The sequence below is a fragment of the Camelus dromedarius genome, chromosome 14, assembly GCF_036321535.1.
Source record: "Camelus dromedarius isolate mCamDro1 chromosome 14, mCamDro1.pat, whole genome shotgun sequence".
NCBI classification, from domain to species: Eukaryota; Metazoa; Chordata; class Mammalia; order Artiodactyla; family Camelidae; genus Camelus; species Camelus dromedarius.
Genome location: NC_087449.1, coordinates 48,369,637 through 48,384,386, shown reverse-complemented (window position 1 = coordinate 48,384,386; position 14,750 = coordinate 48,369,637). Strand labels below are relative to the sequence as shown.

Genomic DNA, 14,750 nt, shown 5'->3' with positions numbered 1-14,750 from the left:
GCGCGTCTGGATAGGCTGTGAACGTGGCTTCCCCGCCCACTTCGCCGTTCGGCGCGCTCCGATTGGCCGGTGTTGGCGCGAAGGTGCGCGAGTCGGCCCTCACGCAGGGGCAGCAGGAAACAATAGAGGCCGCGCGCGCACAGCGAGCGCCCGCAGCTTCCCCGCCCCTCCCGCAACGCTCAACCCCGGGATCCCCTCGGCTTGCCTACCCGCCATGGCCGACAAGGAAGGTGAGGGTGCTGGGGTCGCCCCAAGAGAGCGAGGGGTGCCAGGCTTGCGCTGCGGCCTCGACACGGCCTAACAGTGAGGGAAGGCCGGACTCTGCTGAGTGCCGTCCCCGCCATCGCAGGCGTGAGGAGAAATCGCCCCGCGGGGCGGGCTAACGGCGCGCCAGCTGCTCGGGAGCAGAGGCCCGGCGCAGCTGCGTGAGGCTGGCGGTGGGGGCCCCGGCGGGCGTTTGGTCCCTCCCCGCGCTCGCTGTCGGTCTACCCGCCTCTCCGGGTTCTCCCTGCAGCGCTCGCTCCTCGCAGGGGTCGGTGCTGGAACCTCCTCGTCGGTTGCGTGCTCCCGACGCCCGGCGCCGTCGCCCGAGCGGCTAACAGGGAGTCTGGCCGGGATGACCCGAGCCGTTCCGACCCGGCGGAGCTGGAGAGCGGCGTTGCTGCTTGCGCCTCTGGCAGATTTAGACAGCTCTCCATTTCAGAATCAGGGCTCGGGAGCCATGCCGGTAGCTTTGGAAGTGTTTACTCGGTTTCCATTTGTGTTCGCTAATTTAATTTGTTTCTAATTTTTTAGCAGCCTTTGATGACGCAGTAGAGGAACGTGTGATCAACGAAGAGTACAAAATATGGAAAAAGAACACCCCTTTTCTTTACGATTTGGTGATGACCCATGCTCTGGAGTGGCCCAGCCTAACTGCACAGTGGCTTCCAGATGTAACCAGGTGATAGGAGTTACTTGAACGTTATTTTGTTGTGTCCTCATTGTAGATTTCTCGCATTGATTTTTCCCTGTTTTCTTCTCTCCAGTCACCCGTGGAGGGCACGTGATCAAAACCTATTGGTGACATTTTTTTTCTAGGTCAAAAAGTAAGGCAAAGTGTGAAACTATTTTGTTAATTTGCCTGATAAGAGAGAACATGTTGCTGTTTTCTTTTCCTGATAGTGAATTGAGTAGTCATGTTATAACTAGTTGACCAAATAATAATGTAACGTTTTTTAGCTTTCAGAAAGTATTATGATGAGCCCAGTTCTTTAAACAAGACATTTGAATCTCACAGTCATTGATAGTACCTGGTTAATACAAAGACGAGTGTAACAGGGTACGTGCCTTCAAGTTTAGTTGAAGAGGCCGGTATAATTATAAAAGTAGCAAAGATAAAATGATCCGAGATAGGAAAAATTACTTCAACTTAGAGTATCAGGAAAGGCTTTCAGGAAGTGACAGTGAAAGGTGAAGGTTAATTTACATAATACAAAATTTTAGCAAAACCAGTATGCCTATGGGAATAGTGAATTTTCTGTTACAAAACTTCGTTGTGGAGGGAGTAGCTCAGTGGTAGAATGCACGCTTGGTGTGCACAAGGTCCTGGGTTCAATTCCCAGTACCTCCCTTAAGGGAGAGAGAAAAAAAAAACTCCGCTAGTCAGAATAACATTTAAAAATTATATGTGTATTAAAGTAAATTCTTTCAAAACTCAGGTCTTTAGAAGTCAAGATATTTGCAAAATGTGGCTATTAGGCTATGGTTCAGCTCAACAAGTAATAGGAATTTATATAAATGTTATTGATAAGAGTGAGCCCGCTACCTTCACAGTGGCATTTTAAAAAATGGGGAAACCTGTCATAAGATTTTAGTTAATTTTAGTTAATATTTAGAAGTTTAAAGTTGGAAGCTGCTTTATCATGACCAGGAGTTCCCATATTCAGCTGATCATCAGAATTACTTCAGGATAAGTGGAGTAATTTCTGTCAGGGGTTCTCAGTAGTAGTTCAAACCATTTAAGAACTTGTGGTAGAATAATTGAGAAATAGCTCCAGATTTACTGTGGTTATGTGCTAAATTATATTGGATCAGTGGATCCCAAATACAGGCCACTCCATACCTACAAAATCATTCTGGAACCCATGTTTTTAAAAAACTTTGCATATAATGTGATTAGCTAAGTTTGGAAAGCAGTGAATAAGACTAAGTTCCCCCAAGGCTGCAGTCTCTACTGTCTTAGTAACTTTCTGCTTTTAACAGATTTAGGTAAATAAACTTTTCTGGATTGTTAGACATTGGTCCAAATATCCTTCCTTTTGCTTTTCTACTCATATAACAATGTTTTCTGGTTTTTTGCCATCCCTAATGTCTAGTGTTTTTTTGTTTTGTTTTGTTTTTTATGTGTTCTTTTTTTGGTATTTGTTTTCTTTTTCTAACGAAAAAACACACGGTTGTAGTTTTATAATACTCTTCTTCCCTCCCTCACTTCCTCTGGTTCTTTGTTTAATTTTCTAAACGCATTCCCAATTTTATGACAGCCCTCTTTTCTTTCCACTACTTTTCTTACTTACGATATAGATGTCTATTACCTCTGTGTCTTCGGAGTATCTTATTGGCTTCCCCAACAGGACATGTTCCAGACTAAGTACAGTTTTCCCTGAAGGTCCCACCCCAACTTTCTTCTATTGTTTCCAGTTCCCTTTATCATAGTTGACTTTGGTTTTACACTTAGTAGGTTTTTCCCCTTTATCCACTTGTCAGGCCATTTGTAAGCCCTGATCAATTTAACCTATGCAGCATCTTTCCCATCTAGGCCAAGGATTCTCAGATTTTAACATTCATTGTAATCAGCTGGAGGGATTGTAAAACAGATTGTTGAGCTCTGCACCCCCCCCCCCCCCAGTATCTGGTTCAGTAGGTCTGTAGGAGATCTAGAATTTGCATGAAGTTCCCAGATGATGCTAATGCTGCTGTTTCTGATGCCACACTTGTTGAAGAACCTCTGTTAAATTAATCCTTCTGTGTTAACACAAATCATGCTGTCTCTTAGAAATTTTTCTTGGTTCTTCATTCTGCAGTATACAGTGCCTTAAGCTGGCATTCAGTACCTTAGAGTCTACTTTTAATCTGCTTTCTAGCCTTCTCTCCCAGTATGTTTTCCCACATTCAAAATCAGATTTGGACTTCAGTCCTAGTTCTTTTTCTTAGTAGTTGTGTGATTTCAGGCAAATTGCTTAATTTTCCCAAGCCATCTTTAAATTAGAATAGTACTTCATGTTTTGTTACGGTGTTTAAATGATACACAGTATGTAAAGTGCTTGACATGCTTAACGTTCTCCTTTGCTCAGTTCAGTTTTCTTGGAATACTGTCTTCCAAAGCCCTTGTCACCCTCCCTTGGGTTTTATCTCTTATTTTGAGATCTACTCAAGTGTCACTTCTTTCAAGAACATTTCTTCATTCCAGAAGTAACCTTTCTTACTTAAACTTCCATACTCTTGGGTATCTTTCATGAAGTGTATATTGACTTGTATTCTAACCATCTGTGTATAAGACTGTCTAATTGTCCCAGGTTTTTTGAGGACAGGAATCCCATCTTAATCATCTTTGTGCTCTCATAGTATTTGAACAGTTACTTTACCTGATGTTATTTCCTTTCCCTTTTAATGAAGTTGATCTAATGAAGTAACCTAAAATGTTAATATACCCACAATTGTTTTCTTTCCTTCCAATCCATTGTAAAGGGTGAGTCGTTAATTCATATTTTATTCCATTTATTACACTTTTCCCCAAAAGTAATTGTAAACTTTTGGCCAAGTTAAAAAATACTTAAAAAAGTAAGTGCTATGTAGTCCTTATACTCAGCTCCATGGAATATACATTGAAAGTAAGAAATGTGGCTTTTAATGACTTTTTCTTCAAAACCTGGTTAGAATAGTGCCTTTTGCATACATTTATGTGACTGACTTCATAATCTCCTTTAGTGTTACTAATTTGAATAGTGACCATATATTGCTGTTACAGACCAGAAGGGAAAGATTTCAGTATTCATCGACTTGTCCTGGGGACACACACATCGGATGAACAGAACCACCTTGTGATAGCCAGCGTGCAGCTCCCTAATGATGATGCTCAGTTTGATGCTTCACACTACGACAGTGAAAAAGGAGGTAGGAATCTTATAGGTGAAAGAAGGAATGATATATGGGTGATATTTTCATATCTTTGAATTATTGTGTAAAGTGTGTATAGTTTGATAAAGTAGCCTCTCCAGTTAAAAACAAGATACTAAGCTTTGGAAAGCCTGAGTTGGCAGTGTATACATTAAGTGTCAATACATACTTAACACATACTTGGTTCTGTACCTTTTCTATAAACCTTCCTTGACTAAATTTGATGGTGGAGAAATTTCTAGAATTTAGAGCAAAAATCCAACCCACCATATATTATTGCTGTGCATGATGCATTCTCAACATGGGTGATACTGCCCCTGGGGGGTTGAAAACATTCTTTGAATTATTGAAAGCACAGATGAACATAGACAAATATACAGGATATCTGTGGTATTACAGTTTCATCAGCGTGTCAGGAAAAATGTCTTACAAGGTTTCTTAGAGGGGCAATAATGAAAAAACAAAAAAGATTGAGAAACACTGGCTTAAATTACCCATTCCAGGTTTAAGTGGTAAAATTGACTTAACCATGGCATTTGCTTTATAGTATATAAAAATTAAATGAGTAATTATACCCTATTTTTAGGAGAGAACCAAAGGGTTTGACTGTTCCTGAAATATTTTTTCCCTTTCAGAAGAGGTGGAAATGAGTGAGTTTCTTTTATTGTTGTCCTTGAGCTCAAATTATAACCAAGAGGTAGAGGACAGATAGGCTCTCAGTATTGAGATTTGTGCTCTAAAAAAAATGAATGGTTAATGTTTTTTATCATACATTTCTCCTGATGAGCAGAATCCATTCTTTTATCAAAGTTATTTTGGGCTCCAGTTTTTTGCCAGGATTATAGCGTGTGGTTAATCTTTTAATCATTCCATATTTAGCTTAGGGTGATGCAGAATGCAAAGTAAGCTCTTAGGATAAAGGTCAACAAACATAATTCTATGTCACTGACCCAAGTGTGTGAACTATAGGATGTGGTTACTACAAAGTTATTCTCTGGGTAGGCATCAGTGATGGAAGAGGAAAAACACCAAAATTTAAGAATAAAAGACTAGGGCTTGAGACCCCGTGTGCTACTCACCAGCTGTGTCGTTTGGAGATAAATCATTTAGCTTCTCTGAGCCTGTTTCCTTTTTACTAAGTGAAGATAAATTATCTTTAAATAGGATTTTTGGTTATTTAGGCACAAAGCAAATACTCCAACTGGTGATACAATTATTTTTAAAAATCAAAAAAGCAAATACAAAACTGAATTCCTGCCCCCCCCATATGTCTGTCTTTTATGGATCACCATTAAATTGGTAGTTTTCTGAATGACTTATCTATCTCATTTATTGGATCACTTATACAACAGATATGTTGAGTACTTACTATATACCAGGCATTTTTGTTGGTACTGGGATACAGCATAGAATATGCTCTTCCAGCCTGATGTATCTTGGACATCTTTCTATGTGAACATATGGAGACCTGTCTCCTGTTGGTGGCTGTATACTATGCCACAATTAATCATCCCTTATTTATTGACATTTAAGTGATTTCTAATCTTCTGGTTTCAAAAACAGTTCTACACATCATCTTGCATAGTTTTGCTGTAGAATAATTTTTTAAGTGGAATGCTGATCAAATGGCAAGAACATTTTCAACTATAATGCCGCTAAGTTGTTCTCCAAAAAAACTTAGAATTTCAGCAATAGCAGATGTATTGATGTCTGTTTCTCCACGCCTTTGCCAACATTAGACCTAATACTACATTCTTATTTTACTTTGCTTTTTAAGTTATTTGGGATGTTGGACTTACTTAAAAAATATTTGTCTCTTGTCTGTCTCTCTTAAGCTGACTATTCATGTTTTTTGTTCATGTTTTGCTCTTGGGTTATCTCTATGTATAAGGTAAGTTATCCCTAACTTATTAAGGTTGTAGATAACGTTTCCTCATTTTATTTTATAATCTTAAGTCCTGTTGGTAGAAGCTGTGAATTTACATTTTTATTGACGTATAGTCAGTTTACAATGGTGTGTTAATTTCTAGGTGTACAGCATAGTGATTCATTTATCCATATGTGTATATTCCTTCCCATATTCTTTTTCATTATAGGTTATTACAAGATATTAGATATAGTTCCCTATGCTATACAGTGGGACTTCGCTGTTTATCTATTTTATGTATTGTAGTTACTATCTGCAAATCCCAAACTCCCCAATTTATCTATCACCCCCCTAGCCACCCCCCTGTAATCATAATTTTGTTTGCTATGTCTGTGAGTCTGTTTCTGTTGTGTAAATAAGCTCATTTGTCTCTTTTGTTTTTTATAGATTCCACATATAGGTGATATCATACAGTATTTTTCTTTCTCTTTCTGGCTTTCTTCATCTAGTATGACAATCTCCAGGTCAATATTCCATTGTGTATATATATCCGGTCATCTGTCAGTGGACATTTAGGTTGCTTCCATGTTTTGGCTGTTATAAATAGTGCTGCTGTGAACATTGGGGTGCATGTATCTTTATGAATTAGAGTTGCCTCTGGATATATGCCCAGAAGTGGGATTGCTGGATCATAGGGTAAGTCTATTTTTAGTTTTTTAAGGAATCTGCCTACTGTTTCCCATAATGGCTGCACCAAACTACATTCCCACCAGCAGTATAGGAGGGTTCCATTTTCTCCACACCCTCTCCAGCATTTATTGTCTGTGGACTTTTTAATGATGGCCATTCTGAGTGGTGTGAAGTGATTGTGTAGTTTTGATTTGCATCTCTCTCTAATAGTTAATGATATTGAGCATTTTTTCATGTGCCTATTGGCTTTTTGTCTGTCTTCATTGGAGAAATAAATGTCTATTTAGGTCTTCTGCTCATTTTTTTATTAGGTTATTTTGTTGTTGTTGTATGAGCTATTTGTATATGCTGGAAATGCATCATTTGCGAATATTTTCCATAAGTTGTCTTTTTATTTATAGTTTCCTTTAGTGTACAAAAGCTTATAAGTTTAATTAAGTCCCATTTGTTTATTTTTGCTTTTATTTCTGTTGCCACAGTAGACTGCCCTAGGAGATTATTGCTAAGAATTACGTTGGAGAATGTTTTGCCTATGTTTTCTTCCAGGTTTATAGTGTCTTGTCTTATGTTTAAATCTTTAAGCCATTTTGAGTTTATTTTTGTGTATGGTGTGAGGGAATGTTCTCACTTCATTGGTTTACATGTAGCTGTCCGGTTTTTGAACACGACTTGCTGAAGAGGCTGTCTTTTCTCCACTTTATATTCTTGCCTACTTTGTCAAAGATTAACTGACCATAGGGGTGTGGGTTTATTTCTGAGCTCTCTAATCTGTGCCATTGATCTGTCTGTTTTTGTGCCAGTACCACACTGTTTTGATTACTGTCGCTCTTTAATATTGTCTGGAGTCTGGGAGGATTATTCCTCCTGCTTCATTCTTTTTCTTCAGTATTTGTCAATTCTGAGTCTTTTTGTGATATCACATAAATTTTAAGATTATTTGTTCTAGTTTAGAAGTGGTAACTTTTTAATTATCCAACTTTTCCTCTGTTCTTCAGATTTTGTCATTCTGTTGAAAGGCCCTCGTCATTCCAAGAATTTTAAAGCTAGCTGTTGTTTTCTGGTACTTTTATATTTTGACCATTAAAACTTTAATCCTTCTGGTATTTGTTTTAGATTTACATAAAGAATAGGAATCCAAGCTTTTCTGAGTGGTTAACGGGTTTTTTTTTGTGGTTTTTTTTTCTGTCATTTGCTGACTATTCCATTTTCTTCACTGTTTGGTTTTGTTGTTTTAAGTATAGTTGATTTGCAATAGTGTGTTAGTTCTAGGTGTACAACATAGTGAATTGTTGGGAGGTTTGTTTTTTTCTTCATTACAAGATATTGGTTATAATCCTCTATGCTGTATAGTAAGTCCTTGTTGATTATCTGTTTTACATATTATAGTTTTTTATGTGTTAATCCCATACTCCTAGTTTGTTCCCCACCACCACCCCGTCCCCCCCCCTCCCCTGTGTGAACCATAAGTTTGTTTTCTATGTCTGTGAGTCTTTCTGTTTTGTGTATTCATTTGTATTATTTTTTAGATTCCACATATGTTTTCGCTGGTTTTTAAAGTGGCATCATTTAACATGGACACTCCAATCTTTTTCTAGTAACTGCATTTTTTGAGTGGCATCAAACCAGTTTGCTTTTATGGTTTTTTTGTTGAGCAAAAAGGGTAGCCACGTTTTTATGGGCTTGGTAGCTTCATATACTAACAAGTGGGAGGACCATTCCAACCACCCTGGTAAAGGGGCTGGGATTCCCAGGAATTGGGCCACCGCCCACTATGACCTTTTGTGGCTAGACTTGAAAATGTCCTGGCGCCTGTGGGCTGCTTTTATGTTCTGGTAATACCTTTATCCCCCTTACTAATGCTTAATAATAGAGAAACTATTAAAAATACTAGTAATAATATGTATGATATATTTGTTTGACTATGTAAATCACCCTGTGTTATCCTCTCAAGGAAACTGATACTCATAATTGTTTTGTAACTTGCCCTAAAATTACATAGCATATCGCCTCCCATTCCTTCTTTTCTCTTCCTTTTACCTCTCCTTCTTCCTCCAAATTATCCTCAGATCACTGGATAAGCTTAGTGCTTAGCACAAAGGTGGTCAGGTGTTCTCTCCATATGGTCTCAACAAGGGTGAAAGTAGTTTCTTGGATGGTTCTGAGCTTCCCAGTCTCTCCTTGTCCTCAGATGAAATGTCCTGAACGCTCAGATTGAACTTTTGTAATTGATTACCATCTGCTTGACTCCATTTGGCTTGAGGTAATTGGTGGCAGACAGCTTCCAAAGATCATTGATCTTTCAACGTGAAAGAACTAAAAACTGGTTTAGGCCTGTTTTGACATTAAAAAGAGTTTGTGTGTTTATGTTAGATTCAGCTTGGCTACAGTCACATTTTAAGCCCTGGAAATAGGTGAGGTTTAAAATTTTACTTCAGACTCTTACCAAGATCTTCAAATATCAACAAGTTTGTTTTCAGCAACTTATTTGGGGAATTGGTTTTGTTTTTAAATCTGTAGTCTTTTGTCTGAACTATGTATAATAAACTTACTAAATCATGAAATAATTGAGTATTTGACTCAAGATGTTAGCACTTGTTCTTTTTAGTATGAAAATGTTTATGGTCTCAAAAAGTGGCATGGTAGTAGAGATCACAATACTGGTTGTCTAGTTTGGGATAGTATTGATTGGGAAGGATACGGTAGCACCCAGCGGAGAGGGGTGGAGACTGCAAATGTTCCATATTTTTATCTGGGTGGTAGGTCCCCTGATGTATGCATATGTAAAAATTCATCAAAAAATTTTTTACTCTATTATATTATATCTCAAGTCTTTTTAAATAGTGTTTTACATGGAGAAAAGCAAACAAAATAGGAATATAATTAGAATTTGATATTAATTCAGTTTATTGTACATTGATAGCTTAATCTTTCTTACTTCAAATTTGGCCTTTTGCATATCAGCTTCAACTTGGGAAATCCCTAATTATTTTTCAAATAAATACTTGTCTTCATAAACCTCAATTCTAAGCTAATTTCTTAATACTGTGCCTTAACTGCTGTTCGGGCGACCCTCTGTTTAGTATATAGCTGATGCCTGAATAACCCCCCCACATTGTGTAACGAGTACCCCCTTTCTGTGGGCTCCATGGCAGCTATTGCTCTTCCCTTGTTGATACCACTTTTCTGGCATTTGTTGTTGTTGTTGTTGTCGTCGTCGTCGTCATAGTCATCCTTGTGTGCTTATCTCCCTGTGTCAGGACTAAAAGATTTTTGAGATCACATACCATATCTTGCCTTCTTTTTTTACATTATAGATGCTTGTGGTCTAGAATTCTGGGGGGATGTTTTTGTTTAATGTGGTTATTTTCCCTTTTAGATTCTATTTTGAACTTTAGGTTTTTAACTTATTTGAAACACTGCTTTTCAACTTACAAAGTTATTTTGAGGTTAAAAGTTCTCTAATCTGCCAGCCTTATTACCCAACTACATCTCTGCTTTTTGAAAAGATTTTTGTCCTTCAAAGTATAACACTTGTGTAACAGTGCTGTTGACAGCATTTTCATCTACAAGTTACTCTCACAACTTTGTTTTATGGATAAGGTGTTTGAGGCTCAGAAATTGAAAGCCTTCACCAAATCACCAAGATACTAAGTGGCAGAGTCAGGCCAAGGTCTGACTCCTAGGTACCTCATCATTCTGCTTTCTATAATTCTTTGACTAATCATTAACTACCTTTGTTTATATATTGCTTTGCCAGGATTTACATAATCACCAATTACATTGTTACACATTTTATAATGGTACTTGGGAGAACTCTGTAAGTGCGCTCAGTAGTCAAATCTGAATAAAAAGTGGTTTTGTCTAGTCCTTGCTTACTTGGTTTATTTCAACCTAGGACACTGGTTGGCAAGTATAAGTGGGGAGGGCGGGTCAGGAAAATGGAAACAGCTGTTGTGGTTCTGTTTTTCCTCACCAGATTAAGGGAAAGGATACGGGGAGATGATACAGTGGCGATATTTCAGAAAGGTCATCCCAATGTAAAGTTTCAAATAGTATAAGAGGGACTCTTTAGTACCTAGCACACCATGTACTTGATATTCATTAAAATAGTAACTTTGATTTTATTTATTCAGCACATTGTTTTGATAGTTTAAATGAGGCTTGAAAGCCACTTACTGAGAAATTTTGAAGTAGAGTCAGTAGTGTTCCTTACTTTCAGATAGTAATATATAATACTTCTTAGTATATAACTACCTAGAATCATTGTAGATATAGTGGAAAGAGTACCAGTATAGGGATCAGAAAAATAAGGATTCAGGTTCTGCTATTGTCAGGTCACCAAGAACAAATTAACATAGGTCATCGGAGCTTCTCTTTTCCCATGTAAAATTTTTGGAGGCAGTAACTTTTCCATACTCTGTAGTGTTGTGGTAAGAATCAAATGAAATAAGGAGTGTGAAAGCACTTTGTACTGCTAACAAGTCTCTAAATTGCTTCTAGTATTAGACTAGTTTGCTGATTGAAAATCTTGCCTGCATCATACTTGGACAGAGTAGCTCTTGCTTTGTCCTCATTTGCAGTTTATCTTATTTACAGAATTCGGAGGTTTTGGCTCAGTTAGTGGAAAAATTGAAATAGAAATCAAGATCAACCATGAAGGAGAAGTAAACAGGGCACGTTATATGCCCCAGAACCCTTGCATCATTGCAACAAAGACTCCATCCAGTGATGTTCTTGTTTTTGACTATACGAAACATCCTTCTAAACCAGGTACCTGCCCTTTTTGTGATTTATATTGATGTGTGTGGGTATTCATCCTTCTTTCTAGGTGGGAAGAAAATGTTTTACATAGAACAGAATGTGCAGTTTTAAGCATTATATATTGATCATAATGGGTCTATATTGCTTACAAAAATTAAGAGGTTTAGATCTCTTGATCAAAATTCCATTATGCTTAGTAGATCCAAAGAAGCAGTGGGCTGGATAGACTTGATGTGTCTGTTACTTTGCAGACCCTTCTGGAGAGTGCAACCCAGACTTGCGTCTCCGTGGACATCAGAAGGAAGGCTATGGGCTTTCTTGGAACCCAAATCTCAGTGGGCACTTACTTAGTGCTTCAGATGACCATGTGCGTATCCTTTCCGTTTTGAAGCAAATCTGGGCTGGTTATCAGTTCTTTTTCTGGGGTGTGTGGGGAAATGAGACTCTTTCTTTTGTATAATAATTAATTTTACGTTTAAGACCATCTGCCTATGGGACATCAGTGCTGTTCCAAAGGAAGGAAAAGTTGTGGATGCGAAGACCATCTTTACAGGGCATACAGCAGTAGTAGAAGACGTCTCTTGGCATCTGCTCCATGAGTCTCTGTTTGGGTCAGTTGCTGATGATCAGAAACTTATGATGTGAGTAGAATCCATCTTTTTCTCAATATATTATCTAAGTTTTATATTTAGTTACGCATTTCAAGCTTTTTTTCATATTTTTTCTTCTTACTAAAGCTGGGATACTCGTTCAAACAATACTTCGAAACCAAGCCACTCAGTTGATGCTCACACTGCTGAAGTGAACTGCCTTTCTTTCAATCCATATAGTGAGTTCATTCTTGCCACAGGATCAGCTGACAAGGTCGGTTTGATTTATTTTACAAGAAAACAGTGAATTTCTCTGCCTTTTTTTGAATACATAGCTTTTTCGTTTTAGTGTTCTCATTTTAAAAAAATATGTTCATCTACTGATCTTGCTTTCTTTTTTGTATGTAGACTGTTGCCTTGTGGGATCTGAGAAATCTGAAACTGAAGTTGCATTCCTTTGAATCACATAAGGATGAAATATTCCAGGTAAGAAATGAATGCTCCCAATTTTTTTTTTCTTTTTTAAGGAAAACCTGAGTGTGGAAGTGGGCACACTTGTGTTTTATCCCATTGCTATTTAAAAAAAAAATCTTCTATATGCCTGTGCTAATTTGTATAGGAATTGGCATTGTTTTGCCTCCATTGTGTCTGTACTTCTCAGACTGGTCATTGGTCACCTACCTTCTTGAAGTACTAAGAATTACTGCCTGATTATTTTATCAACCTCATTCCTGACACTTATCTCTTCCCTTATTTCCATTCCTTTATCTTTCATAACTTGCTATGTCAGTTTCACAGTTCATGCCTAAAGTACTGGCTCCATGTTTTCTGCCTCATCAGTTTAATTAAGCTTTCTGTGTATACTGAGCCTTCTGACTCAGTTCAAAAAATAATTGTTGAATCAATTATATGTGGAATCTGAAAAAAAAAGACAAATCAACTTATTTACAAAACAAACAGATTCACAGGCATAGAAGACAAACTGGTTATGGAGGGGAAGGAGGTGGGAAGGGATACATTGGAAGTTCGAGATTTGCAGATACTAACTAATATATATAAAATAGATAAGTTCATACCGTATAGTATAGGGAACTATATTCAATATCTTGTAGTAACTTATGGTGAAAAAGAATATGAAAACAAATGTATGTATGTTCGTGTATGACTGAAGCATTATGCTATACACCAAAAACTGACACAACATCATAAACTGACTATACCTCAATAAAATATATATATAAATTTTTTTTAATGTTGCATTATGCTCAAAGCTTCACAGCATTGTAAGCTGACTATACTTCAAAGAAAAAGGAAAAAAAGAATTGTTGCATTATGATCAAAGTTTAATGCAAGGGCACTGTGAGGAGTACATTATAGTCTGCTGTCAAAGAGCTTAAAATTCTATAATGAAGAAGAACCCATTTAAAACTGCTGTAGTAAAAGATTGTTTCATCAAATATTACATACAGAAGGGTAATCAAAAAAACTAATTTTGGTGTGTGAATGTGACATCTGAACTCGGCCCTAGGTGAGCCATACCCGTATACACTTAATCTCTTAACCTTATTTTTTTACTCTTCAGCCTACTCCAATGAATATTTTGTCTTCACTCTCTCTGTCTTTGCTTGTAATGGGGTTCTTGCTGAGAGTATCCAAATTCTTAAGTACTGGTCATGTGATTGTTGCATGTGTAGTGGCTAAATTTAATAAAATCATTGTTGTAAAGAGTCATTTTTAATCGGTCCTATGTATAATACTGAATTCGTTATAAGTACTTTATTAAATAATTGTTGTGTGTGTGTGTGAGGTTAAGTCAGCACTAGATGACATTTAGCTAGAGGCCAGATTTAGACAATAAGTATAGATGATGAAATCTTCAAAAAAATGCAAGATAAAATAGAATATAAGCTAGGGCTAATAATGGGTTAAATTGTTAAATATAATGTTAGGTATTTTCTCCTCAATTTTCTAATTGATGGCTTTTTCTTACGTATAGGTTCAGTGGTCACCTCACAATGAGACTATTTTGGCTTCTAGTGGTACCGATCGCAGGCTGAATGTCTGGGATTTAAGGTAAATCTTGTATTAATTACTCTTTGTTGAGTTATTTTCTTATACTTTCCAGAATTTGTTACTCAAGGTAAATCTGTTTTAACTTTTAAAAATCTTTTTGTGCTAGTAAAATTGGAGAGGAACAGTCTCCAGAAGATGCAGAAGATGGGCCACCAGAGTTGTTGGTATGTTACAGATATTGCGCAATACAGAAGGAGTTTGTAATTTATTGTCCTCTATCTGCTTTTCATCTTTGTTTTCCTTCCTCTTTCAGTTTATTCATGGTGGTCACACTGCCAAGATATCTGATTTCTCCTGGAATCCCAATGAACCTTGGGTGATTTGTTCTGTATCAGAAGACAATATCATGCAAGTGTGGCAAATGGTAAGTGTTTAGTTATTTGGGCAAGTTCAGATAAATGAGACCTAGTATCATTTCATATTTATATTACTTCATCAGTACAACTGGCAGCTCTGTTCATTTTACTCCCCGAGTGTGTCTTTAGTGCTTACCTGCACATTATCATTTTCAACTGCTTACTCTATCTAGTTGTCCCACTGGTATCTCAAACTCAGCTAAACAAAGCTGATCTTTTTTCTCTCCTCCCTTTCCTTACTTCCCTTTCTTTTCTCCT

The 14,750-nt window shown here is 37.4% G+C and overlaps 1 protein-coding gene across 2 annotated transcripts in view; it reads left to right on the top strand.

The window, feature by feature from the left end:
• The first annotated feature begins 78 nt into the window (after window positions 1-78).
• The window catches only part of RBBP4 (RB binding protein 4, chromatin remodeling factor), an 18,368-nt gene continuing 3,696 nt past the window's right edge, over window positions 79-14,750 (top strand). The window contains exons 1-11 of one of the 2 annotated variants that reach the window (XM_031464644.2): window positions 79-230; window positions 796-943; window positions 4,007-4,152; window positions 11,309-11,482; window positions 11,725-11,840; window positions 11,954-12,114; window positions 12,211-12,337; window positions 12,472-12,549; window positions 14,060-14,136; window positions 14,243-14,300; window positions 14,390-14,500. In XM_031464644.2, coding sequence (XP_031320504.1) covers window positions 215-230; window positions 796-943; window positions 4,007-4,152; window positions 11,309-11,482; window positions 11,725-11,840; window positions 11,954-12,114; window positions 12,211-12,337; window positions 12,472-12,549; window positions 14,060-14,136; window positions 14,243-14,300; window positions 14,390-14,500 — 1,212 coding nt within the window. In that variant the 5' untranslated portion in view covers window positions 79-214. The remainder of the gene's footprint in view (window positions 231-795; window positions 944-4,006; window positions 4,153-11,308; window positions 11,483-11,724; window positions 11,841-11,953; window positions 12,115-12,210; window positions 12,338-12,471; window positions 12,550-14,059; window positions 14,137-14,242; window positions 14,301-14,389; window positions 14,501-14,750) is intronic. The other variant, XM_031464645.2, reaches the window with a different exon arrangement.